This window comes from Myotis brandtii, unplaced genomic scaffold (assembly GCF_000412655.1).
Source record: "Myotis brandtii unplaced genomic scaffold, ASM41265v1 scaffold1076, whole genome shotgun sequence".
NCBI classification, from domain to species: Eukaryota; Metazoa; Chordata; class Mammalia; order Chiroptera; family Vespertilionidae; genus Myotis; species Myotis brandtii.
In genome coordinates this window covers 1,535,807-1,560,852 of record NW_005353663.1, presented here as the reverse complement: position 1 = coordinate 1,560,852, position 25,046 = coordinate 1,535,807, and the positions used below count along the sequence as shown (strand labels likewise).

The window sequence follows — 25,046 nt, the reverse complement described above, 5'->3', positions numbered from 1 at the left end:
TCTCTGACCCAGCTGCAGTTTGTTAGGTAATTTTCAGATTGCAAAGGGCCAGGCCTTTCATATGCAAAAGCCTCTGCGCACAGCTTGGGTGGGGCGGGGTCTAAGGGGATCAACAGGGCGGAGCAAGCAGCTATGGCTGCTCCTCAGTCCTAACCTAAGAGGCCCCGAGGCTCAGTGTCCCGTGGTAATCGCTGCAAGCACCTCTCGAGTTCTGACCGATGCCAGACAGTCCAGTTTTTCCCCGTATGAGTCTGGGTCCCCAGAGATTCACCCGGAACTGGAGTTCAGATCTGTCAGGAGCTTGAGACTCCCTCCCGATTGAAAAAGACAACCTCGTCCTCAGTTGCCAGCCCTTTCCACGTGCACCTCCGTACCTCTGCACTTCTGCAACTCCTCTGAGTCTTAGTGTGCTTTTCTCTTTCCTTCTAGTTGTAGAATTTCCACTCAGCCAGCCTTCCTGTGGTTCTGGATGATGTCCGTTTTGTCTTTTAGTTGTATTTTTGAAGTGGTTGTGCGAGGCAGCAATCTCCAGTGTTTACCTATGCCGCCATCTTGGTTTCTCCTCTGTTACTGTTTTCTTTATGATACATGAGCATACTTTTTATGGTTTTTATTATTTTAACTTTATCATTTGTTATCTTGGTGACTATTTTATGAGCACTTGAAAACAATATGTATTCTATTGGGATCAGTGTCCTATCAGTGTCTTATGTCAAATTGAGTAATGATGTTGTTCAGGTGATTTATATATTTACTGATTTTCTTCCTGTTTTATTGATTACTGAGAGAAGTATGTTGGAATCACCAACTATAAATGTCAGGTTGTCTATTCTAGCCTTAAGGAAAAACATAATCTTGTTCTACATTTATGTAGACTTGCACAGACTTCTCTACAATTAATTGGTGTTAGATATGTTAAATGTTAAAAGCATTTTATTGGAAGAAGGCCAGAATAGAAAATGGTTTTATTTGTTTGAGGAGAGTGAGGATTTGTTGTTGCCATCATTGTCCTTGTCAGAGAAACAACACCAAAGTATTGAGCATGATTTTACAATAGCCACTTTATTTTATACTACTATGATTTTTCAGTAAATATTATTTCATAGGAGTCATTCATAAAAGAGCAGGAAAAACTTAGTTTTGTTATAGCTTTAAACTTGTGGTTTGGTCTATATCTCACACTAAATAATGACATCTTAAATAGAATAGTGGTGATTGTATAAAAATGTGGCAGGATATATTTTTGCTTTCTCTTGAGAGTTTTAAAAAAATATATAATTTAAGATTTTTACCAGAATAAATTTTTTAAACTTTTTGGTTGCTAAATTCTAAAGGTATTTCAGTAATGTTTAATTTGTGGTAAGAGTAAAAAGCAGTTTATTTTTAGTTCCTTAATAATATTGTGTTTTTATCTAAACTCTAACAGTAACACTTGGCAATATTTATTACTTAACTTGAACTTGAAAATATCCAAAATAAAATATCCTGTGTCTTTTTTTTTTTTTTTTTAACTTCTCAGCCAGATTTTTTTCCCTTTGGAAGGTTAACATCAGTTAACATATGTGTAATATGTGTAAAATCAGTTTTTTAGATTATCATCTGTCTTCCATTTATATCCCTTTGTTCAACCTTCCAGTGTTTAAAATATCATTTAAATTGAAAATGGAAAAACAAACATCAGTATTACCTTATCATTATTTCTAATAGTAAATTCATTTGTATATATAGTTTTGAGATTTGTAATAGTAATTCAGATAGGGGGATGTCGGAGAGCTGATTTCTGCTCGATCCCTGCAGGCCAGGCCAAGGGACCCCACTGGTACATGCATTTGTGCACCGGGCCTCTAGTATGCATATAAGATCTTTGGTTAATCTCTTCCTGCCCTCCCCTCTCCCCCCTTCCCTCTGAGATTCATCCCTTTGTTCCATGTTTCCCTGCCTATTGTTTCCGCTCCTGCAGTGAGCTCTGCCCCCTGGTTGTCAGTGTGTGTCAGGTCAGCCGGTTGCTTAGGCTTTTATATATATAGACTAGAGGCCTGGTGCACAAAAATTTGTTCACTTGGGGGGTCCCTCTGCCCGGCCTGTGCCCTCTTGCAGTCTGGGACCCCTCGGGGGGTGTCCACCTGCTGGCTTAGGCCCGCTCCCCGGGCCTAAGCTGGCAGTCAGACATCCCTCTGGCAGCCCGGGAGCCCTTAGGGGATGTCCACTTGCCAGCGAAACTGCAGTCGGACATCCTTAGTGCTGCTGAGGAGGCAGGAGAGGCTCCCACCACCACCGCTGTACTGGCAGCCATCAGCCTGGCTTGTGGCTGAGCAGAGCTCCCCCTGTGGGAGCGCACTGACCACCCGGGGGCAGCTCCTGCATTGAGCGTCTGCCCCCTGGTGGTCAGTGTGTGTCATAGTGACCAGTCATTCCCAGTCTTTCTGCTATTAGGGTCAATTTGCATATTACCCTTTTATTATATAGGATTTGCCACAGGAAGGGAGCTCAGTGGAAGATGACCAAATAGGAAATAAGTCTGTTACATAGAGCTCTGTACATTTGAGGTTATGTGACCATCAGAATAGGCCAGAACAAACTAATTTGTGGAATATCTTACAGCTTGCACAATTTCTCCTTATGCATTCTTATCTCAATTGATCTTAAAACACTGTAAAACAGTGATCTCATAGAGAAAGTATTCATGTGTGTGGGGAGGTGGGGGAGTAATAATAGTAATGTCTTTGTTTTTCAAATCAAGGAAACGGGGTACAAAGGTTAAGTAGCCAGTTAATATGTATGTGATGAGAGTTTAAAGCTAGAGAGTTTAGGGACTGGAACGCTGACATTTCCAGACAGCTGTTGCCAGAATTTCAGGAGTGTCTCAATTCAAAACATCTGTTGCATGCATAGCAATTGGCACTGTGAAAGATATGAAGGGAATAGAGACAATATTTTTTTTTTATTGACACTATTACATATGTCCTCCATTCCGACCCTCCTTGCTCTGCTTTGCCCACCTCTACCCAGCCCTCCCCACCCCTTGGCCTTCATCACACTGTTGTCTGTGTCCATGGGCTCTGCATATACATTCTGTGTCTAATCTCTTCACCTTATTTTATCCATCCTAACACCCCACCCCCCCTCAGAGATCTGTCAGTCTGTTCTGTGTATCCATACCTCTGGATCTATTTTGTTTACCAGTTTATTTTGTTGCTTAGATGCCACATGTAAGGGAGATCCTATGGTATTTGTCTTTCTCTGACTGGTTCATTTCACTTAGCAAAATAAGCTCCAGGTCTGTCTATGCTGTTGCAAAGGGTAAGAGGTCTTTCCTTTTTACAGCCATATAGTATTCCATTGTATATATGTACAACAGCTTTTCTAAAGGATGATGTAATCCAGTAGAAATAAAAGACAGTTATAGTAAACAACTGTAGGATAAGAGGAAGCAAAGTAATACTTGTTAACATGAATACCGGTTGCCTGGCTTATTAAGTGCTTTATATATGCTAGCTTTCTCAGGGAAGATGATGATAATCCCATTTAACAGATGAGGCCATGGGCCCAGAAAGGTAAAAAATATTCCTACAGTCAGATAGTAGGAAATGGCAGGTCCAAGGTCTAAACCCAGGTTTCTCGGTTTTTGGCCTACAGAATGAAAGTTTTGGATAAAAGGATGGAATAAGTTTCCATATGTGTAAGACGGTATTTTTGAATCATGGTATCATAGGGATTATGAATTCAACGAATGCAGAAAGGTCTCCTGTGCCCTTAAGTGTGAATTCTAAACCTTAGTTTGCCATAGTTCTTTGAATCCATCTAAATGGACTGATTTATATCTTTAGGTAAAACACAGAATTGAAATTAAGTCCAATTGAAAGCACTGCTACTAGCAGTCTACCTTTACAAGTTCATTTAAAATCACTTTGTTTTAGGCGTATTTTCAAAGGAATGAACATTGCATGTAAGAGAGCTTTAGCTGCCCTGGCCGGTTTGGCTCAGTGGATAGAGCATCGGCCTGCAAACGGAAAGGTCCCAGGTTTGATTCTGGTCAGGGGCACATGCTCGGGTTGTGGACTTGATCCCCAGTGGGGGACTTGGAGGAGGCAGCCAATCCATGATTCTCTCTCATCATGGATGTTTCTATCTCTCTCTTCCTCTTCCTTCCTCTCTGAAATCAATAAAAATATATTTTTTAAAAAGAGAGAGCTTTTGCATTTTTAGATTGTTGTTTATATTTCTATGTACATTCCCAAAATGGTTTTCAAAATTGAACACCAAATGCTTTGTGCTCACAATAAATACCCATATGCCAAAATAAAAATTTTCCATTAAAAATTTAGGTGTTTTCCCTTTTTTATTTAATTTATTTGAAATGGAAGAAACTGGAGGTGTGTTAAACCACAGTTTCCTGAGAATTTTCCATGGCAAACATTGTGTCAACTTTAAATAAGGAAACCTGTGGTTTCTTTCATACCCCACAATATTGTGATGACTTTCATGCAGGTGTAAAAACTATTTGCTCACAGAGACTACTTAGTCTTTTAGCTTCAAAATAAATTTATTTAAATTTAAAATGTATGACTCTATTTGAAAATTTTCTGTAAACTTCCATAGCATTTTCTGTCTCTATGAAGTTTATCACACTCTGCCTTGGAATTGTTATTTGTGCATTTGTCTTAACCTTTTAAATTAGTGCAAGATCATACATAAACCTCAAAAGATGGTGTTTGTCTTCAAGACCATACCTTCAAATCATAAGTCATGTTATATAAATGCAAATATAAATATGAGTAAATATAAAGAGGGAGGATGTGAGGAAAGAGGATGGACTGGAGAGAAATTAAAGAGAGATAAAGAAAGTCTCATGGCAGGGGCTGCCTGCTTATTCTTGTGAGCTCCTACTCTTAGCCTAGTGCTTTAAACAAATTGCAGCAGAGTCCCAAAGCACGACCAAAGGTGTGAGCCTGAGCCCACTTGCTTCACAAGCCTCTTTTTTTAAATGTTTATATTTGATCTCTTTCCCAAAAGGTTTGAAAGGGCCTTGAAGTTGGGTCACAAAATGAAAGTTATCTCAAATAATTTGGAAGAAAACTTGTTTCTCAACAACTTCTTATTCTAGACTGAATTCAGAAACCTGACTTTGATACATGTAGTTCTTAAATTGTTTATTTAAAGAAAGTTAGTTAAAAATACCAATTTTATAATTTCAGCAGTCATTTAAATAAACTTATTTCTCTTAAGTAAAAAAAAATGTGAAATTAATACTTTAAACTTTTCTTTAACTTTATTCTTCAAAAAGCAATTAAAATCATTTATTTAATTGTTTAAATATAAATTTTAAGAATTTGTAAAGGGAACACAGACCAAAGATTTTCTTTAACAATTATACTGTCTTGACTTAATTTCAGTATTACCTATCAGTTTCCTAACTCAAACCTTTATCTTTTGAACTCACTGCTGTTATATATGGCTGCATAAACTATATACTGCACAACTCTAATTATGTGAATGGCAATCCTGGATTATGCAATGCAATGGCTCTTTTTGAATCAATTTAACTTATTACTAACCTGGTATTTTCCCCCAAATAAGTCCTCCACAAAGGTTGCAACATAAAAATATAGTTAGAGAGGAATACATAAATAAGAATAACATCTTCATTTATTAAATTAATACATAATTGTAAATTTTAAAACTTACTCTAGGGCAGCAGTCGCCAACCTTTCGGACCTCACCGACCACCAGTGGTCCATGGACCACCGGTTGGCGACCACTGCTCCAAAGGTTTCCTTAAACCAGCGGTTGCCAACCTTTTGGACCTCACGGACCACCAGTGGTCCACGGACCACTAGTTGGTGAGCACTGTTCTAGAGCCTTTAAAAAACATAGAATTTCCAGAATTTGGATCATTAAGTCACTCTAGGATATTTTCCAGGGCAGAGAAATAACATTGGTAAATGAACTCGGTGATAAAATGATTCTTAACAAAACAGTATTTACCTAGAGTCAACACTAGATGTGCAGGTATTACCACTGCTCTTCTAAAACTTTTTATAACTAAGATGGAAAGTTGTAGCTAACTCTGGAAAGAAAAATACCCAATTCATCAAAGCTTTTAGCAAGTTGTCAAAGCAGGGATTTGAGAACAGTGGTAGATGTTTTGAGCAATTCTACATGAATACATTTAGTCAAAATCTATTAGGATTCCCAGAATTTTTTATCTAAAAGCATGTGAAATTAACCCATGTGATGAGAATAGTCACTTTCTAATTTGCCTATTGTACAAATACAGATGTTCATATGTTGGAGGTTATCTTTGAAACAAATATTTTGTTGCTATAGGAAATATACTGAAGAAAGCAGTTACAGATAAATAGTTGTTGCTGCAGTGTCTTCTTTTCTCTTGGAACCTGAAAGAAGGGCAGGACTCTGGAGTGCATATGGTTGGTTGTATAATGAATGTATGGGGTTGCATTCCCATAAAACTTTATTTTAAAAGATAGGCAACAGGTGACAGCTGGCCAGCTTGCCTACCACCGGATATAAGAGTCAAATACTTCTACAAGATTTTTTGTGAAAATGACAGGTCTTTATTATTTTTCCCCACTTTCAACTTAAGTTGATTACTCTTTAAGCATTAGCTGTTGACTTCTTGTGTGGTCTGTAAGGATTTCTATCTCATTCCTCCTCTATGTCATATCCTATCTAATAATAGACAAACATGGTAATTAACCATACCTCCGCTACTCTTCCCATTGGCTAATCAGCAGGATATGCAAATTAACTACCAACAAGATGGCGGCCGGCAGCCATGCAGCTGAAGCGAACATGAGGCTTGCTTGCTCCAGTGATGGAGGAAGCCAAGGTTCCCCGCCTGCCGCGGCCCAGCTCTGAGCTCTGGAAGCAACAATGTTTCAATTATAGAAGCTAAACAAACCCCAGATTCCTGCTTTCAGCCAGCCACGGCCTCAGAGCTGGAGCCGGCTCTTAGCTCCAGTGACAGCTATAGAAGGTAAATAAATCCCAGAATAAAAAAATAAAAGAAAAAAAAGAGGCTGGGAGCTTCAGTCACCCACCAGCCTGAAAAAGGGCCCTTAGCCCTTCACCCAGGCTGGCCAGGCACCCCAGTGGGGACCCCCACCCTGAAGGGGGTGTGACCAGCTGCAAACAGCCATCAGCCCCTTACCCAGGCTGGCCAAGCACCCAAGCGGGACCCCCACCCTGATCCGGATCACCCTTCAGGGCAAACCAGCCGGCCCCCACCCGTGCACCAGGCCTCTATCCTATATAGTAAAAGGGTAATGTGCAAACTGACCCTAACAGCAGAAGGACTGGGAATGACTGGTCACTATGACACACACTGACCACCAGGGGGCAGACGCTCAATGTAGGAGCTGCCCTCTGGTGGTCAGGGCGCTCTCACATGGGAGGAGCTCTGCTCAGCCACAAGCCAGGCTGATGGCTGCCAGTACAGCGGTGGTGGTGGGAGCCTCTCCTGCCTCCTCAGCAGCGCTAAGGATGTCCAACTGCAGTTTAGGCCTGCTCCCCGCTGGCAAGTGGACATCCCCCGAGGGCTGTGGGGCTGCCAGAGGGATGTCTGATTGCCATCTTAGGCCCAATCCCCCGGGGAGCAGGCCTAAGCCAGCAAGTGGTCACCCCCGAGGGGTCCCAGACTGCGAGAGGCCGGGCTGAGCGACCCCCTACCCTTGAGTGCACAAATTTTTGTGCACCGTGCCTCTAGTCTTTATATATAAAAGCCTAAGCGACCATCGCGACCGAACAGGCTGTGTGAGGCGACCAGGCCGGCAGTGGGGTTAGTGAGGGGCGACCAAGTGACAGCAGCAGGCTGCATGGGGCAACCAGCCGGCAGGGTGTAAACCGGCAGTCGGACATCCCCCGAGGGGTCCTGGATTGGAGAGGGTGCAGGCTGGGCTGAGGAGACCCCTCCCTCCATGCATGAATTTTGTGCACCAGGCCTCTAACCTAATATATGTAGACTAGAGGCCCGGTGCATGAAATTCATGCACTGCAGGTGGGGGTCCCCTCAACCTGGCCTGTGCCCTCTCGCAGTCCGGGACCCTTCAGGGGATGTCTAAGCTGGCAGTCAGACATTGCTCTCACAGTCTGGGGCTCTTGCAGTCCAGGACCCCTCACTCCTACTGCTTGCCTGCAGTAGAGGCGGGAGAGGCTCCTGTCACCACCGCTGTGCTTTTCAGCTATGAGCCAGCTGAGCGGCACTCCCCCTGTGGGAGTGCACTGACCACCAAGGGGCAGCTCCTGCATTGAGCGTCTGCCCCCTGGTGGTCAGTGCGTGTTATAGCAACAGGTCATTCCACAGTTCGGTCGATTTGCATATTAGCCTTTTAATATATACTAGTGGCCCAGTGCATGAAATTTGTGCACATTAAAAGGGAATTAATTAGAGGAAATATTTTAATATTGCTATTTGTCCTTTCTCTATAATAAAAGTGTCAGAGATGAAAGAAAATTAGCAAAATGTATTTGAAAATCTTCCTCCTGTCAGAGTCTGGGGTGCGCCGCGGGACCCAGAGTCAAGTCCCCACCCACCCGCGCGTGCCTCGAAATCGCGTAAGACCCAGACCCGGCCAGCCCCACCCCTGTCAAGCCCCGCCGCGGTTGGGGGGGCACAACCTCAGGTCCACTGGCCTGGCGCCGGGCGGGGGGCACTGCATCAGGTCCCATGTTCCGGTGCCAGGCGGGGGCTTAGCCTTAGGTCTCCTGTGAAGCCCTGCCGGGTGGGGAGCACAGCCTCAGGTTCCCCGGCCCAGGGCAAAGGGCGCGGCCTGAGGTCCCCTGTTCCGGCACTGGGGAAGGGGGTGTGGCCTGAGGTTCCCCAGGCCAGGGTGAGGGGCGCTCCTTGAGGTCTCCTGTCAAGCTCCACCGAGTGGGGGGTGCGGCCTGAGGTCCCCCACCAAGCCCCGCTAGGCGGGGGGCGCAGCCTCAGGTCCTCTGGCCCGGCTCCACGCAGCCTCACGTCGCTGCTGATCGCTCGTTATGGGAACCCCGCCTCCACTGTGGGTGGAGCCATTTGTGACATGTAATGTTAATTTGCATATTACCTCTTTATTATATAGGACTAATAGGATTACATATACATTTAGATTAAATGAACATTTTGTGATTGTTATTTTAACTTTGTCATGTAGTGAGTGATTACTTTTCCCTTTCCATAATATTTCTATTTCCTATAGTTTATCATTGTTATGTTTGTTTTGTTAGTTTTCTATGTTCTCTCTAGCATAGCACCAAACCCCTCAACAGTTACTGAAATCTCCTCTAAAAATATTTAATACACCAGGTGTTCTAATTCTAAATCTTCTGTCACCATACTGGGCATTTCTTTAACCTGAATCTCTTCTTTCTTACATCCCGTGCCTTCCTCATTTGCTGTATCCTTCTTATTGGTGGTGAGGCATTGGCTACTTCTTGGGAGAATGGTTCAATGGATGTGAACTTTTTTAAACCTTGCATGTCTCAAAGTATTTTTATTCTTACCTAGTTTGAAAATTATTTTCCTACAGCAATTTAGAAGCATTGCTTTATTGTCTTTTGACCTCTGATCCTGATTCCTAAATTTGTGTATGTGAGTGTATGTGATATAATTATTATTTTGTGTGTGTGTGATTTGCTGTGTTTGTTTGCTTTTTTCTTCTGAAAGCTTGTAAAGTCAGTATTCTGGTGTGACTGTTTTCATATATTGTGTTGAGCCTTTTCAACCTGAAAAATTATGTCCTTCATTGGACATAAAAGCTGTGCTACATAATATGCTTTCTGTAAAGTTCAAGCAAGCATGTTTGACCCATAAACTTCAGCATTCCAGCTTGTCACTGAGTGACTCAGGATACCAGCAAAAGACTTTCTTCCCAGATTCTCTCATATCTCTTTAAGGTAGATAAAATGGGTAAGAAGTCCAGTGTTGCATCAGGAAACCTAGAAATGTATTGAAGAAGCAGAAGACTGATTTGATACTGTATGTAATGAATGATCTCTCAATGGACTACATTTCTTAGAGAAGGTTGAACAGAGATGTTTAAGAGTCACAATCAAGGTATATTAGTTACCCTAAGGTTGCTATAACAAAATGCCACAAATTAGATGGTTTAAAACAACAGAAATTTATTCTCTCATGATTCAGGAGGCTAAAACATGAAGTCAAGGTGTCAGTAAGGCTATACTTCCTTAGAAGGTCCTAGGAAAGAACCCTTCCTTGCTGCTCCCAACCTCTAGTGTCCCTAGGCCTTCCTCGGCTTGTGGCAGTTTAACTCTCATCTCTGCCTCAGCCTTCTTCATTTTCTGTCTCTCTGTGCCTCTGTAACCAAATGTTAGGGCCCACCCTAATCCATTGTGATCTCTTAAATTAAATCTGCAAGGATCCTGCTTCTAAATAAGATCACATTCTGAGTTTCTAGTTGAACATAAATTTTAGGGGAAGATTATGCAGTGCAGTACGCAAGGTAATTAGATAGCAGGAAGTCCTGGCAGAGGATTTTCACCAGGTATAATCTGAAGACATTATTCTGGGTGACATTACCTAGATCAATCTTCTAAACAGTAGATTTCAAACTGCCACCATCTTGCTTTTACTTAGATATTCAAAAGTTTATATTACCTGCAAGGGAAAAAGCCTTATATTGGGTTATTTAACATTGTAGGATAAATTTAAAATAAAGATGTTTGAAGCTGGTAGCTCTTCTTTCACACACTAGTGAAATTTATTCACTTGCTTTATGGAATGTTTACTGAATGCCAACTATTAACCGTTATTGTTCTAGGCACTGGGTCTAAGCAGGGGTGGAGAATGTCTGGCCCACGGGCCATATAAGGCCTGCAAAATCATTTGGTCTGGCCCTGCCAAGGCGTTAGGGATGAGTTAATTAAATGTTTGACCAGATATAGCAGGCTAATTTTTAAGTTGATAATTTTGTATGGCCCTCAAAAATGTTATATATATCCAAATAACCCTTGGCAGAAAAAAAAGGTTCCCCGAACCTGGTCTACAGCAATGAAGAAGATAAAGTGTCTGCCTTACTGATATGCAGATATCTGCACTGGCATGAAGTATTAGGTGATGTGAAATAAATGAGGAATGATGGAAAGTGTTGTGTTAGTTAGGCAACATTTTAGCAGAGACCTGAATACAGTGAGATGATCAACCATATATATATATATATATATATATTTGGGAGTAGAGTATTCCAGGTAGGGAAGATCTTGCAATGGAAAAGCCTAAGTATCAAGAACAGATAACATGATCTGGTTATATTTTAAAAGCTCACTGTGGCTGTTAGAGGGAAAATTGGCTGTAGGGGAGCAAAATGCTAAAGAGAGTGACCAGGTATGAAATTATTACATTTGTCCAGGTGAGAAGACCGTTGGTGAAAGGTAGTAAGAGTAGAAATGGTAAGAAGTGAGTATGTTTTGCAGTTGGAACCATACGATTTGCTGAAGGATTAATTATTAGATGTAAAGGAAGGAAAAATACAATAGAAGAATCCTTAGAGTTTTAGGCCTGTGTAACCAGAAAAGTTAAAATTACTTACAATAAAATGGGAAAGTCTATAGTAAAAGTGGGCTTGAGAAGAAAATCAAAGAATTATACAACTATCAAGGAGGTGGTTGGATATGAGTCTGTAGCCCAAGTTAAACTGGAAGTAGAAATTTGGAAGTTGTTAGCCTACAGATGATATTTAAAGCAGTTAACCCGCATTATGAATTTTCTAAATTCTTAAATACATTAAATATGATGTGTAATCTGTTCCTGTTCAGTCATCATCAAATATTTATAAAGTTTTGGCTGTAAGCCAGGCACTGTAGTGGAAGGTTCTGAGAATGCAATAGTGATATTGTACATTCAAAGTATAAATATAGAGGATTAGATAATTTCTAGGTGTATATTAAATGGAAGTTCAAACATTATATAGTCATAAGTTATATCACCGAGCTTAATACTATATATCATTTGATTCCTTCGTATTAATTTAGTCTTAACTTGATCTTTTCAGTTCTTTGAAAGCAGGAGCTATATTATACTTTTTAAAAAATATGTATTTTTTATTGATTTCAGAGAGGAAGGAAGAGGGAGAGAGATAGAAACATCATTAATGAGAGAGAATCATTGATTAGCTGCCTCCTGCACACCCCTTATGGGGGATCGAGCCCACAACCAGGGCATGAGCCCTTGACTGGAATCGAACCCGGGACCTTTCGGTCTGTAGGCCGACGCTCTACCCACTGAGCCAAACCAGCTAGAGCGATATATTTTTTTATACTTTTTAAAAATCACATGTAATGCCTACCACAATTTTAGAAAGACATTAAGTACCCAAACAATATTTATTCATTGATTACACAATAATTATAATTATCCAAGGACAGTAGTATTTTTATCAGCGTGAATTTTATTGTTTCAATTTGCAGCCTGAATCTACTGCGACTGAAAGAGCAATTGCCAGATTAGCAATGCACCCTCTTCTGAAGAAAAAAATAGATATGCTTAAAGGTATGAATTAAAGCCATGTACTTATTAATGCATTTGTGCATATTATTTTGAAAAATGGCTGTTGATTTATTTGTGTTTTTGGTTCTTTTGCCTTTCAAGGACCTTTTCTGTTATAAATATCTCTTTCAAATATTTCCATATGTATGGGTAGAGGCTTGAAAATATGGAAGGTAACTGATACCTAAAGAATTATCTAACTATCAAGAAGGTGGTCTGTAGCCCAAGTTAATTCATATTTTTTTCTAAATTCTAATATTTGAATATATGTAATATATATTCATGATTATATTGAATACAATTGATTTTCTAATTATTGATGTAATTCATATTATTTTTGATGTGTCTACTACTTAGCCATATGATTTTCATTTATGTGCATGTGTATTATAAAATGTATTGAAAGAATTAAATGCTTTTGTCACAGATTGGAAGATATTTTTATGTCTGAAAGCCAATTCATAATGCTCTACAATTATATCAATGCATTATTCCTATAGAAATTAAAGTTATCATTTTGTTTTATTTATTTGCATTCAGTAAAGTTTTTATTGTTCTTCAAGACTCCAAGGCATAAAATGATGGGTTTTTCTCATTTTATGTTTTAAATGGATACTCCTGAGCTTTCTTACTCGAAGTTTGGTTTCTAAAAATCAGTAGCTTTCTTTGTAAATTCAGACTGTTTGTTATATATATATATACTCATGCATCACTTAATAACAGGAATAACATTCTGAGAAATGCATCATTAGGCGATTTCATAATTATGCAAACACCATTCAGGGTACTTACACAATTAGATGGTATGGCCTCCTACACACCTAGACTCCATTATAATGTCAAGTAACCACTGTCATATATGGCGTCCATTGTTGATGGAAATGTCATTATGTGGTGCGTGATTGTATTTAATATAATGTATAAATTAGCCCAAGTGTTCCTAAATAATATAAGGAATATTATACTAAACACTGATATTTTGTGTTGTTTCAGTGTTGAAACAAGTTGTGTGCTATTTTTCTTGCAGCTGCCGTCAAAGCCTTCAAAGATGCAAGACAGAATGATGCTGAAGTTAAGTCATCAACGAATGCTTCAGAAGAAAATCATTCCAAGGACACTTCATGTTCAAATGATAATGCCATTAAGTTGCAGCATGAAGGTGCTATTATCAGTGAGCAAAAAGACAAGGAAGCCAAAATATTAGCAAAGAAACCAATAAATAGTTCAAAAGAAAAAGTAGCCAAGATGGAACATGGACTCAAAACAGTGGATATTCCAAATTCTCCATCACAGCCTTCTGAAAAGGATCCTGTAGTTCCCTCTCGACCGCAGAAGACTCCTGCTGACCCCAAAATGAAAACAGTAAGTCAAAACCAAGAAAAGAAAGCCTTTGATAGTTCACTTGGTGATAACAGTGATGGAGAAGAATCACATGAAGAAGAGAAGGAGTATTTTGATGATAGCACAGAAGAAAGGTTTTACAAACAGTCTTCCATGTCTGAGGATAGTGATAGTGGAGATGACTTCTTCATTGGGAAAGTCAGACGGACACGAAAGAAGGAAAGTAATTGTCCTCCTTCAGTTTTGGAACAAAAATCTCCCAAAAAAGTGTTCCCTGAAGAAGATATACTTGAAACCCGTGAGAATATAAGAAATGACAGAAACAAGCCAAGTACAGAAGCAAGGAAGTTTGAATCAGTGTTTTTCCATTCTTTATCTGGATCTAAAAGCTCTAGAAGGTAATTATATTTTTATATTCTGAAATAATTATTAGTTTTTAATTTTTAAAAATATTAAATATTTACACGTCCTAATAGTGAAAGAAGAGACTACCTCCCCTCCATAATTCTGGTTTATTCAAACTACATCCTGTGACTTGGATCTCTCCCACTTTATATTAGGATAATATATACAAAAACACAGATGTCAATGACACATTTATATCCAGCTTCATAAGAAAATGAGATGTTATAGCCAAATAATTTTTCTAGCTAATTTAAGTTTATCCCTTCAGTTACCAAAGTTTTGAAACTTTGAATTAGCTTTTGATAAATAACTTTTGAAAATGTCTCACATAGTTCACTCTTTAAACAAAACTTAATGAATAAAAATGTGGTGGGTTTTTTTGTTGTTTTGTTTCTGTTAACCTATGGCCATTATTGTAACCATCCATCATTTTATTATGTATTTCTATTTCAGTACAGCTGCTTGCACTAACACCGGAGTTTTTCCAGAATGCTTTTTTATGTTTGGTGATGCTGCTGTCTCTGTCTCTGCTATTAAATACCACTTTTCACAGCTGTTCTGTTTTAAATCAATAAGTTTATTTTCATTTGTAATTTTAATCAGGTAGGGTATCTTTACACATGGTAAGCTAATTTCTTCATTATTAGCTATTTTCTTCAGTGAACTGTTTTTCTATATATTTAGAGGTCAGGGATCATTTTAATACAATAGAAAACTGATATTGAAAGAAGTTTAAGAGTATGGAAGCTGTAGCCGGTTTGGCTCAGAGGATAGAGTGTCAGCCTGGGAACTAAAGGGTCCCAGGTTCAATTCCGGCCAAAGGCCACATGCCCAGGTTGCGGGTTCGATTCCCCCCACCCCCAGCAGGGGATATGCAGGAGGTAGCCAATCAATGATTCTCTCTCATCATTGATGTTTCTCTCTCTCTTCCTCTCTGAAATCAATCAATCAATCAATCAATATAAAGAGTATAGAAAAGACACACAACCATCTTTGGAGCCTTGAAAATAATTAACATCTCCCAAACCTGCCTCGAAAGTCAACATTTTTTTTCTCACTTGAAAATAACATATCACTATCCCTTTTCTTTCCTACTAAATGTAAGTCTTAATTTTTGTTATAATGACTCATTCCCCCGTGAAAAGATTTTTTGAATTCTTTGTCTAGATAGACCTCAAAAATAGACACAGGGTAACCATAGGATATTAAGTTAGAAGATTTTTTCTTTTTAAATTTTATTTTTCAATTACAGTTTATATTCAACATTATTCATTTCAAGTATACAGCATAGTGGTTAGACAATCATATGCTTTACAGAGTGTTGCCCCCAATATTTCTAGTACCCACTTGACACCATACATAGTATTCCCTCTGCTATACTTTATATGTCTGTGACTGCTTTATAACCACCAGTCTGTACTTTTTAATCCCTTCATTTTTTTCATCCAGTCCCCCAAACCTATCCCCTCTGGCAGTCATCAGTCTGTTCTCTATATCTCTGTGTTTGCTCTTTAGATTCACATGTAAGTGAAATCATATGGTATTTATCTTTCTCTGACTGTTAAATCAGAAGATTTACTTATCTTTTAAAAATCCTAATGATGTTTTTCTTCTTTTAGAAATTACAGAGAACAGGCTCCAAAAAGCAACACCCCAGGTATGTTATTAATGGCTGGTTAACCTCCATATGCAATAAAGCAATGCTTTGTCAAAGTGGAAGGATGAAAAATTCTCATTGCTCAATAGCCTCAATGGATTATGTACCCATAGAAATGGAACTAGAGCATCTTACAGTTACCATCTTATAATTAATTTAAGTTGTTTTATTTCCCTATGTCCTGCCATTGGGAAAGATATAGACAAAACATATTAGGAAATATTGGGTGCATTTAATTTATCTTGAACTAAATTAATGCATTCTTTAAGTAAATTATTATATGAGCTATATCTTAGTCAACACTGTGCTGTGAAACATTCAGTAACAAGTATGTTACTTTCTGGGTTGAGAGTAAAATCAAAGTTTTTGGTGTGTTTTTTCTTTTTTAATCCTCACCTGAGGACATGCTTAGAGAGAGGAAAGGAAGGAGGGAGAGAGAGAGAGAGAAACTTTGATCTGTTGCCTTTTGTATATGTCCCAACTGGGGACCTAACCCACAACCCAGGTATGGGCTCTGACCAGGAATCAAACCAGCAAACTTTTAGTGTACAGCACGACACTCAACCAGCTGAGCTGCTCTGGCCAGCTCGAAGTGTTTTTAAATTAATTTATAACAAATCAAGTTTAATATATTTGGGTCGGCTGACTTCTGTGCATATTCCAAACTCTCACTGATTTAAAAACAATAAAAATTTGTTTCTCACTCACATCACAGTCCAGCATGAATCAGCAGAGGGGCTATGTTTCACATAGTCATTCAAGGATAAAGTTTCATTTGGATTCTTCCTCGTGCAGTTCCCAGATATTCTCCATTTGGCCAACAGAAGGGAATAAAGGACATGGAAAATTTTACAGAAGGTTATCATGGGCCAGGCCTGAAGTGGCAGAAATCAGTTCTGTTATCATTTCATTAGCCAAAATTCATTTACGTGACCCCATATCTAGCCACATGGGAGCTAAGAAATGCAGACTGACTCTGTGGCTAGGAAAAAAAATAAAGTGGAATTTCTTGAACAGATAATCACATAATCACCATCCTTTTGATCACCAGATGCCCTTTTATTTTCCTCCCACACATAGAGCACACTGACCTCCTTCCCAACAAAGCCAACCCAAAGGCTCATCCAGCTCAGCCCAGGATTATTCAGTGATGCTGTGGTGCTTTCCACAGAACTCATGGATGTGACTGCTCTGAGTTTAGTGACCTGTATATTAAAAAAAAAAACTGGCCCTGGCCACTGGCTCAATTGGTTGAATGTTGTCCAGTGTACCAAGGGTTTGCTGGTTTGATTCCCAGTCAAGGCAAATGCCCAGGTTTCAGGCTCTGTCCCCAGTAGGGGGTATGCAGTAGGCAACCGATTAATGTTGCACTCTCACATTAATGTTTCTTTTTCTCTCTCTTCCTCTCCCTTCCTCTCTCTAAAAATCAATAAAAATATTTTTTAATAAAACATAAAAATTTGGCACTAGCTTAGCAGTTCATTGATAGATGGTAAGAAAATAGATATCTGAGACTGAAAATGAGCATTTGTGTGCTAAAGATAGATAAAACGGTTGGCAGTGAAAACTTGGGAAGCAGGCTCATGTTTTTGGAGTTTGCGGGGTAAGTGGTTAGAAACGATAAAAGATTAGTATACTGATGGCTCTTTGGCAATATACTACAAAAAATAAAGGAGAGATAGTAGAAGCTTCCATTGGCTGTAACTCAAGTTACATGGCCTCAGTTAACTGTTGTGTGACGGGAAATACATTATGGTTGTGCACCTAGAAGGAAAAGAAGACCAAGTTTGGCAGACACGAGGCCATCTGCCTCATTTACCTTATTTTCACAAACATAGGATAACTAAACTAAAGCCACACCCATTTTTTCCCTGAGGAGACCCATTTGAAAGAGATTTTTTTTATTTTTGCTTAACTTTTTAATTTATAATACTTATCAGTTTACTCACATGTGCAAATTTACTTTGCATAATTATAAAAAATATTAGTTTAGAAATACTGTCTCATTCAAATCTCAGTTATCATGAAACAGTTTCACTTAACATTTAAACTCTTCATTCTTCATCACTAGAGCCACTCTGAGTATTATAAATTTCTGGAACACATGGTGATTTGTATAAAATATGAATGTATACATGATATTTTGGAAACTCTATGCAATTGTTTATAAAACACCAGAAACCCGGTGCATGGATTTGTGCACCGGTGGGGTCCCTTGGCCTGGCCTGCGGGGATCAGGCCGAAACCGGCTTTCCGAAATTCCCCGAGGGGTCTTGGATTGCGAGAGGGCACAGGCCAGGCCGAAGGACCCCACCAGTGCACGATCATGGCCGGGGAGGGACTGCAGGAGGGCTCCAGGGTGTGTCCAGCCCATCTTGCCCAGTCCGGATCAGCCAGACCCCAGCAGCAAGCTAAACTACCAGTCAGAGTGTCTCTCCCCTGGTGGTCAGTGTGCATCATAGTTAACAGTCGAATGGCGGCTTAGGCTTTTATATATGTAGATTATCCCATTTGCTTTTTAAGGAGATCTTTAAAAGGCTTTTGATAGTGCTGTCTAAATTGAAGTGGAGAAATTATGCATCCTATGTTAAACTTAATACATCTATATTAAACTTTTTGCCTTCCTGTTTCTTTCTTAATTTTTTTTTTGTCCCCCCCCCTATTTCTTTCTGATTCTATAAACATGCATTGATTCAGGTCTTATATATCTCTCCCAAACAGTAGTTTGTTCAAGGTAATGTAATTGAAGTGCCTCATAATATAAGATGCCGTAAGGACTAGAATATAAGTTGTCAATCTCATATCTTTTGGTAGCTTCATGATTAAAACAAAACTTTGTCTTGTATTGGAGTAGATTTAGTAATTTACCTTGTAGTAATAACTTTGTTCAGTAACAGAAGGGAGTGAAATCAATAAATAGCCTTTTAAAAATAAATCTCTCCTATCAACATTGTCAGATGCAGTATCTTAGTAAAGAAGTGTGCTTTCTGGCTACATCTGCTTCACACACAGATTTCATAAGCAAATGATATTTCTTAAGATATCACAGCATATATTAAGAGGCAAGCAATACACATCCACTTGCAAGGATAGGAAGCATGTGTCCCAACATTTACTGCTAATGTATATTTCAACTTCAAACTGTGCCCTATTGGACTTAGGTTTAAAATGAGGTATTCCATTTCAGTAAAACTAAATTTCTTCTTCAGTACTGATTTGAAAAGATAAAATATATATTTTGTGCATGTTGTTTGGGTATATACTTAGTTTTCATTATTTTTGCTTCCTCCTCCCAGGTTTTCAGCAAAATGACCCTCAACTCAAAAATCAGTTTATTAAGAATGCACCAAGAGGACCAGAAAATACAAAACAGCAGACACAGCTGCCTCTTCATCCTTCATGGGAAGCAAGCAGGAGGCGAAAAGAGCAGCAATCTAAAATTGCTGTGTTTCAGGGGAAAAAAATTACGTTTGATGATTAATTAGTACCTCTTTTTGTGAACTTTTCCATCTAAAAAATTGTTTTCCTTCTTTTTGTTTTTTACCAGCCCATTATTTAAACTCGTATTTGGATAAGTCTTTTTGGAGGAGGTATAGAAATCAGTTTGTTGTCTTTATTTCTCTTTTTTAAGTATGTTCAAGTTATGTTTACATAAATCTTGCACAAATCTATATAAGTTGGTTTTTAAAAATATGCCCAGAATGTTCCCTTTATAAAAGAATTTTGAGATTATTACTCAGATTTCCCCAGTTGTGCTTATCATGAAGTATATTTCACTGAATTAGGTCTGTGTTTCTTTGCCTTGAGAATAAAAGTTGAGATATATTTAAAATAATAATTGAAAACTATGAGGAAATGATAGCTATTTAAAGTAGATAACCTCTGCTAAAAGTTATTCTTGTTAGTAAAACTAAGATTAAGATAGTAATGTTTGGCCCTGGCTGGGTAGCTCAGTTGATTAGAGCATCTTCCCAGTACAACCAAGGTTGTGGTTTCAGTCCCTGGTCAGGGCACATACAAGAATCAACCAATGAATACATGAATAGATGGAACAATAAATTGATGTTTCTCTCTCTCTAATATCAATAAAAAAAGAGAGAGAGTAATGTTCATTTGGGGTACACAGGTAATAAATTATACAAAAATATTAATATTGTTATACAAAAAAATACTAATATTGTAGTTTTAATTAGTAATGATCTTGTACTTTTTGACTGTTTTAGTTTCCCAGGATAATTTTAGATTTCTTAATATTTCAATTATTTAAGTAACATACTGTTTAAATGTAGCAACACAACCAAAAATTAGTTTTCTATTTCACTCCATATAAATATTTCTGTTAAGTTCAAAATGTATGACACCTAATTACGTGGCCATCTGCTCTTATAGAAACATTTTTGAGGAATCATAGATTGAAGGAGTTATGATTAAAAGAGCATTTCTACAATAGCTGAACAGAAAGGTTATAAGATGACTCACTGAGGAGGGGGCTACTCTGTACATCATAGTATTTCTATTAAAAGAAAAATTAAGATTTTAAAAATCCTTTCAAGCCCGACTGGCATTGCTCAGTGGTTGAGCATCAACCTATGAACCAGGAGGACATGGTTCAATTCCTGGACAAGTCACATCCTGTGTTTCAGCAAAATGCGGGCACATCCAGTAGGGGGTGTGCAGGAAGCAGTCCATCAGTGATTCTCTCTCATTATTGATGTTTCTATCTCTCCCCTCTACCTTCCTCTCTGAAAGTAATAAAAATGTTTATGTGTGTGTGTGCACGTGCGCACATATATATACATAAATAATAAAATCTCTTCAAAAGTTAATGGCAGGGAAAGCCTTCTGATTAGCAGGAATTCACAAGCTTTGGAGAGTCATTTCTACATTTTCCATGAGCTTAAAAATTTAGATAACTTGAGCAATGGAATTCAAGATATTGTGTGGAAAGAAAATTATTTGTGTTGAATGCAAAATTTGTTTTTTTCTTTCAAATTTTATTTTGACATAATTTCAGTTATGTTAGATTGAAATTAATTTCAATTATGAAAATTTATTACAGTAAAAAAGTGAAAGAAAAATGTCTCTATGCCTACCCAGATTTAGCCAAGCTACGAAGTTGAGAGCACTATTTTCCAGACTGCCAAGTCTGCTTAAGACTTTACCCCAAGCCCTAACCGGTTTGGCTCAGTGGATAGAGCGTCGGCCTGCGGACTCAGGGTCCCAGGTTCAATTCCGGTCAAGGGCATGTACCTAGGTTGTGGGCACATACCCAGTAGGGAGTGTGCAGGAGGCAGCTGATCGATGTTTCTCTCTCATCAATGTTTCTAACTCTTTATCCCTCTCCCTTCTCTGTAAAAAATAAAATATATTTTAAAAAGAAAAAGACTTTACCCCAATTGCAAGGAGTTAGGGGCCAACTACAAAGTTAGAAGAGCCAACACAAGACCACTCTTCTGACACCAGTTGCAGGTTCGGAGTGGTGTGTGGGAAGGGGAATGGGTGGAGGGTTCCCCATACACTGAGATTCAATAATTAGCTAGAAAAACTTCTAGAGCTCACTGAAACCTATTATATTCACAAAGTTTATTTATCACAGGGAAAGCACACAAGTTATAAACAGCCATAGGGAGAGAAGCATAAGGCAATATCTATGAGGGTTCTAAATGCAAAGCTTCTCTGGTCCTCAGGACATACTATCATTGTGGCATCAAATGCAGATTGCCAATCTGAGGAGCTTTCTCAAGGTTTTGTATCCAGAATTTTTACTGTGCCTTCAATATTTAGGGATGATTGATTGATTGTTTACATGATTGTTCCAAAGGGACTGATACTTCATGACCCAAGCTCCTATGGTAAATCACATGGTTTGTCTTTTTTTAGTGTAGCCAGCTCCTACCCTAATCAAAGGTAGTCCAATCAGGTATGACATAGATTGCCTTCAAGAAGGTGAAGGCCAAGACAATTATTGTCTTCAGCAAGGCCGAGTTTTTTACCACACCCTATCCTGCACCCAAATTCCGTAAACATTTATTGCATTAACATTTTACTGCATTTTCTTTACATGTACTTTTCATCTTTCTCCTCCCTTTCTCCTTTTCCTCCTCCTCCTCCTATTTATCCCCCTCTCTTTCTGTCCTCCACTCTTTCTCCCTCTCCAACTGCTTTCTTGTTCTTGTCCTTTTCCCATTTCATTTTTCTTGTTTCCTTCTCTCCCCTCCACCCTTTATATTCTCTCTTTATAAACAAAGTCATTCTCTATTCTTTTGTGTTACCACAATCCAATTATCAAATGCTCAGATTTTTCCAATTGTCCCCATGTCTTTTTACAACAGAAAAGCCAACATCATACCTTACCTTCAGTTGCCATATCTCTTTAGTTGATAATAGTTTGAGTCTGTTTTAGTATTTTATGACATTGACATTTTTCAGAAGTGCTGAGCATTGTCCCTTTATTTGGGTTTGTCTGATGTCCCCATTATTAAATTCAAGTTAGGCACTTTGGGCAGGAATATCACAGGAGGGATGTTGTATTTATCCCAGTACATATTAAGAGGCAGGTGATGATGTTGATTTTCTTGTTTCAGGTAGTGTCTATGAGATTTCCCCACTGGAAAGTTAGTATTTTCCTCTTTGTAATGAATAATTATTTTTAGGGAGGTACTTTTAGACTATAGACTATTCTAAAACTTTCACTGACTAGTTCTACCATTCAGCTGTAATTCTTAACTGAAACAAATACTGCTAGAGTAAAAAAAAAATGTTTCTTCTTGTTTCTACAAATACTAGCTGGCTTTTTATATTAAGGAAGAACTATTCAGTTTTTAAATTTATTTCATTGTGATCTCATGGATAGCTCTTTCTATTTTTATTGGTTATTCTTTATTTTGTTGTGTCTAATACTGGCTTATAAGTTTTACAATATACATCTTTATCACAGTCTGATCTACAGTACACTTTTTTAAAAAAATTGATTTCAGAGAGAGGAAGGGAGAGGGAGAGATAGAAACATCAATGATGGGAGAGAATCATTGATTGGCTGCCTCCTGCACACCCCCTACTGGGGATCGAGCCTAAAACCCGGGCATGTGCCCTGATCAGGAATCAAACCATGACCTCCTGGTTCATAGGTTGACATTCAACCAATGAGCCACACTGGCAGGGCAGTACACTTTAATTTTCTTCCTCCCAGCCTTTGTTCTGTTATTTACATATATTTTGCTTCTACTTGTAACCCTATAATACATTGTTATTGTTTTTGCTGATAATAGGCCAGGAATGCTGCTAAACATTCTATAGTATATACAACAAAAAATTATCAAGGTCAAAATGTCAGCAATGCTAAGGTTGGGAACTTTAGTGTAGGGCTCATTTGGCCCCATTACTGAATCACTATCTTATGCTTTGTCTGTAAGGAAATCTTTCTGTTGTGTCTGGTGAGAACACAAACTATTCCTGGGACTGTAAGTTCTTGGTATTGTTCCACTACTTTCTAACGACTTTTCCCCCTGGCGTTGGTAGATTCTTCATACGCATTGCACAGATCAGTCTTATATGATCAGCTTGAAGGAACCCTTCTGTACATCTAGGAACCTTTCTGTGCATCTTCCTCTTCTGTATTTTTCCTCCCACAATCTAGTCAAATTAGCTTATCTAAACTCTGAACTACCGGGTAGTGAGCTGAAGCACTCAACTTATTTGGTTTTTTATCCTGTACAGCTTTTTTTGTCCATTATCCCAAAACCTTTGTTTTATAAATTTTATTAAGTTTTCTAGTTGCTTAATGTAGAAGGGCAAATCTGGTTTCAGTTATTATGTAACAGTCAGAAATAGAAATCCCTTATTTATTTTGATACTCAAATTGTCCTTAATTTGACCACTGGGAGCCTTTCACAATATATTTACTTATTTTCTCAACAGGAGAATACACAGAAGTTAGTTTCAGAATTGCTAATGATGCCTCTGTAAAACAGAAGTCCATTAACCAAACTTCAATATATGTTTAGAATGCTTTTTTCTTTAGCCTGAGGGCATATGGTCTCAAAACTAAGTTTGGAAGTTATCTGGGATGATGTCAGCAAAAATGGTGGAATAAGGGCATCCAGAAATTTTTCTCACTGTCACAGGCAATGAGAAAACTGTCCATATCGTCAGAAACAACTTTTTCAGAGCTATGGAATTAACCAAAGGCTTACAGCAATCCAGGGAGTATTTTTCAAGAAAAATGGCTTAATGTTCATAAGAATAGTGATCTTTGTGACATTTTAACTTGCCCTATTCTCGTCCCCCACTTCTTATATACCTGGTAGTCTTGAAAACCAGCAGCTGACAGCCACTGGGGGTCAGCTTCATAGATATATTATCAGAATTGTTATTATTTGACTACTTTGGTAGTTCACTGGAAGGCTCCTCTTGCAAATTTGTCTTGTGTCAAAGAGCTTGCCCAGTGCATAAAGCCATTTCCTGAGATCACTTAGAAAACAAAAAGAGGCAATTGTTCAACAGCATAGCTGCCTGAGGCAGTGAATAACTCTTGGGGCAAACAAAAATTTCATCAAAAAGCTTAAAAAGAAATATGAAGAATTTAATATCCTTGGGAAATCTGATAAGTTCTGACATATTTCTTGGAATTAAGGAAGTCACATGCGTAACACTGTGCATGTTCAGGAGAAAGCTGAAGATGCCCTAAACCAGGGGTGGGCAACCTTTTTGTGAGTGCGTGCCAAAACCAGCAAAATCTCTGACTCAAAATTCTTCTGCGTGCCAACCCTAATTTTTTGAGAACATGTTATGCCTACTTGATATCTCTTAAGGTGTACGTATGTGAAGAACCTTGAAGAAATAATCAAATTAATTCGAGCGACAAAAACACAGTATATGATGATGAAAAATACATTTATTTTTTAATGTATACATGTACACTGATAGTCCGACAGAAAACTTTATGACTCCGTTTGATATTATCAGTGGGACTTTTGCTGCTGCATCACTGATGACAGAGATTTTACATCAGGTTTATATTTCGTGACCTTCAGAGATATGCACGAGCTACTACTTTCATCCGCCAGGCTACTCCTATTGCGAGACTTAACAAATTCATCACTGAGAACAAAGATTCACAAGCATATGTGGATGAAACCAAAA

At 38.5% G+C, this 25,046-nt stretch overlaps 1 protein-coding gene across 1 annotated transcript in view; it reads left to right on the top strand.

Annotated features, from left to right (window-relative positions):
* Positions 1-19,576, top strand: part of SRFBP1 (serum response factor binding protein 1) — a 79,323-nt gene extending 59,747 nt beyond the window's left edge. Inside the window, exons 5-8 of the mRNA XM_005857131.2 lie at positions 12,424-12,505; positions 13,530-14,241; positions 15,868-15,905; positions 19,202-19,576. Coding sequence (XP_005857193.1) covers positions 12,424-12,505; positions 13,530-14,241; positions 15,868-15,905; positions 19,202-19,386 — 1,017 coding nt within the window. The 3' untranslated portion in view covers positions 19,387-19,576. The remainder of the gene's footprint in view (positions 1-12,423; positions 12,506-13,529; positions 14,242-15,867; positions 15,906-19,201) is intronic.
* Positions 19,577-25,046: the final 5,470 nt, after the last annotated feature.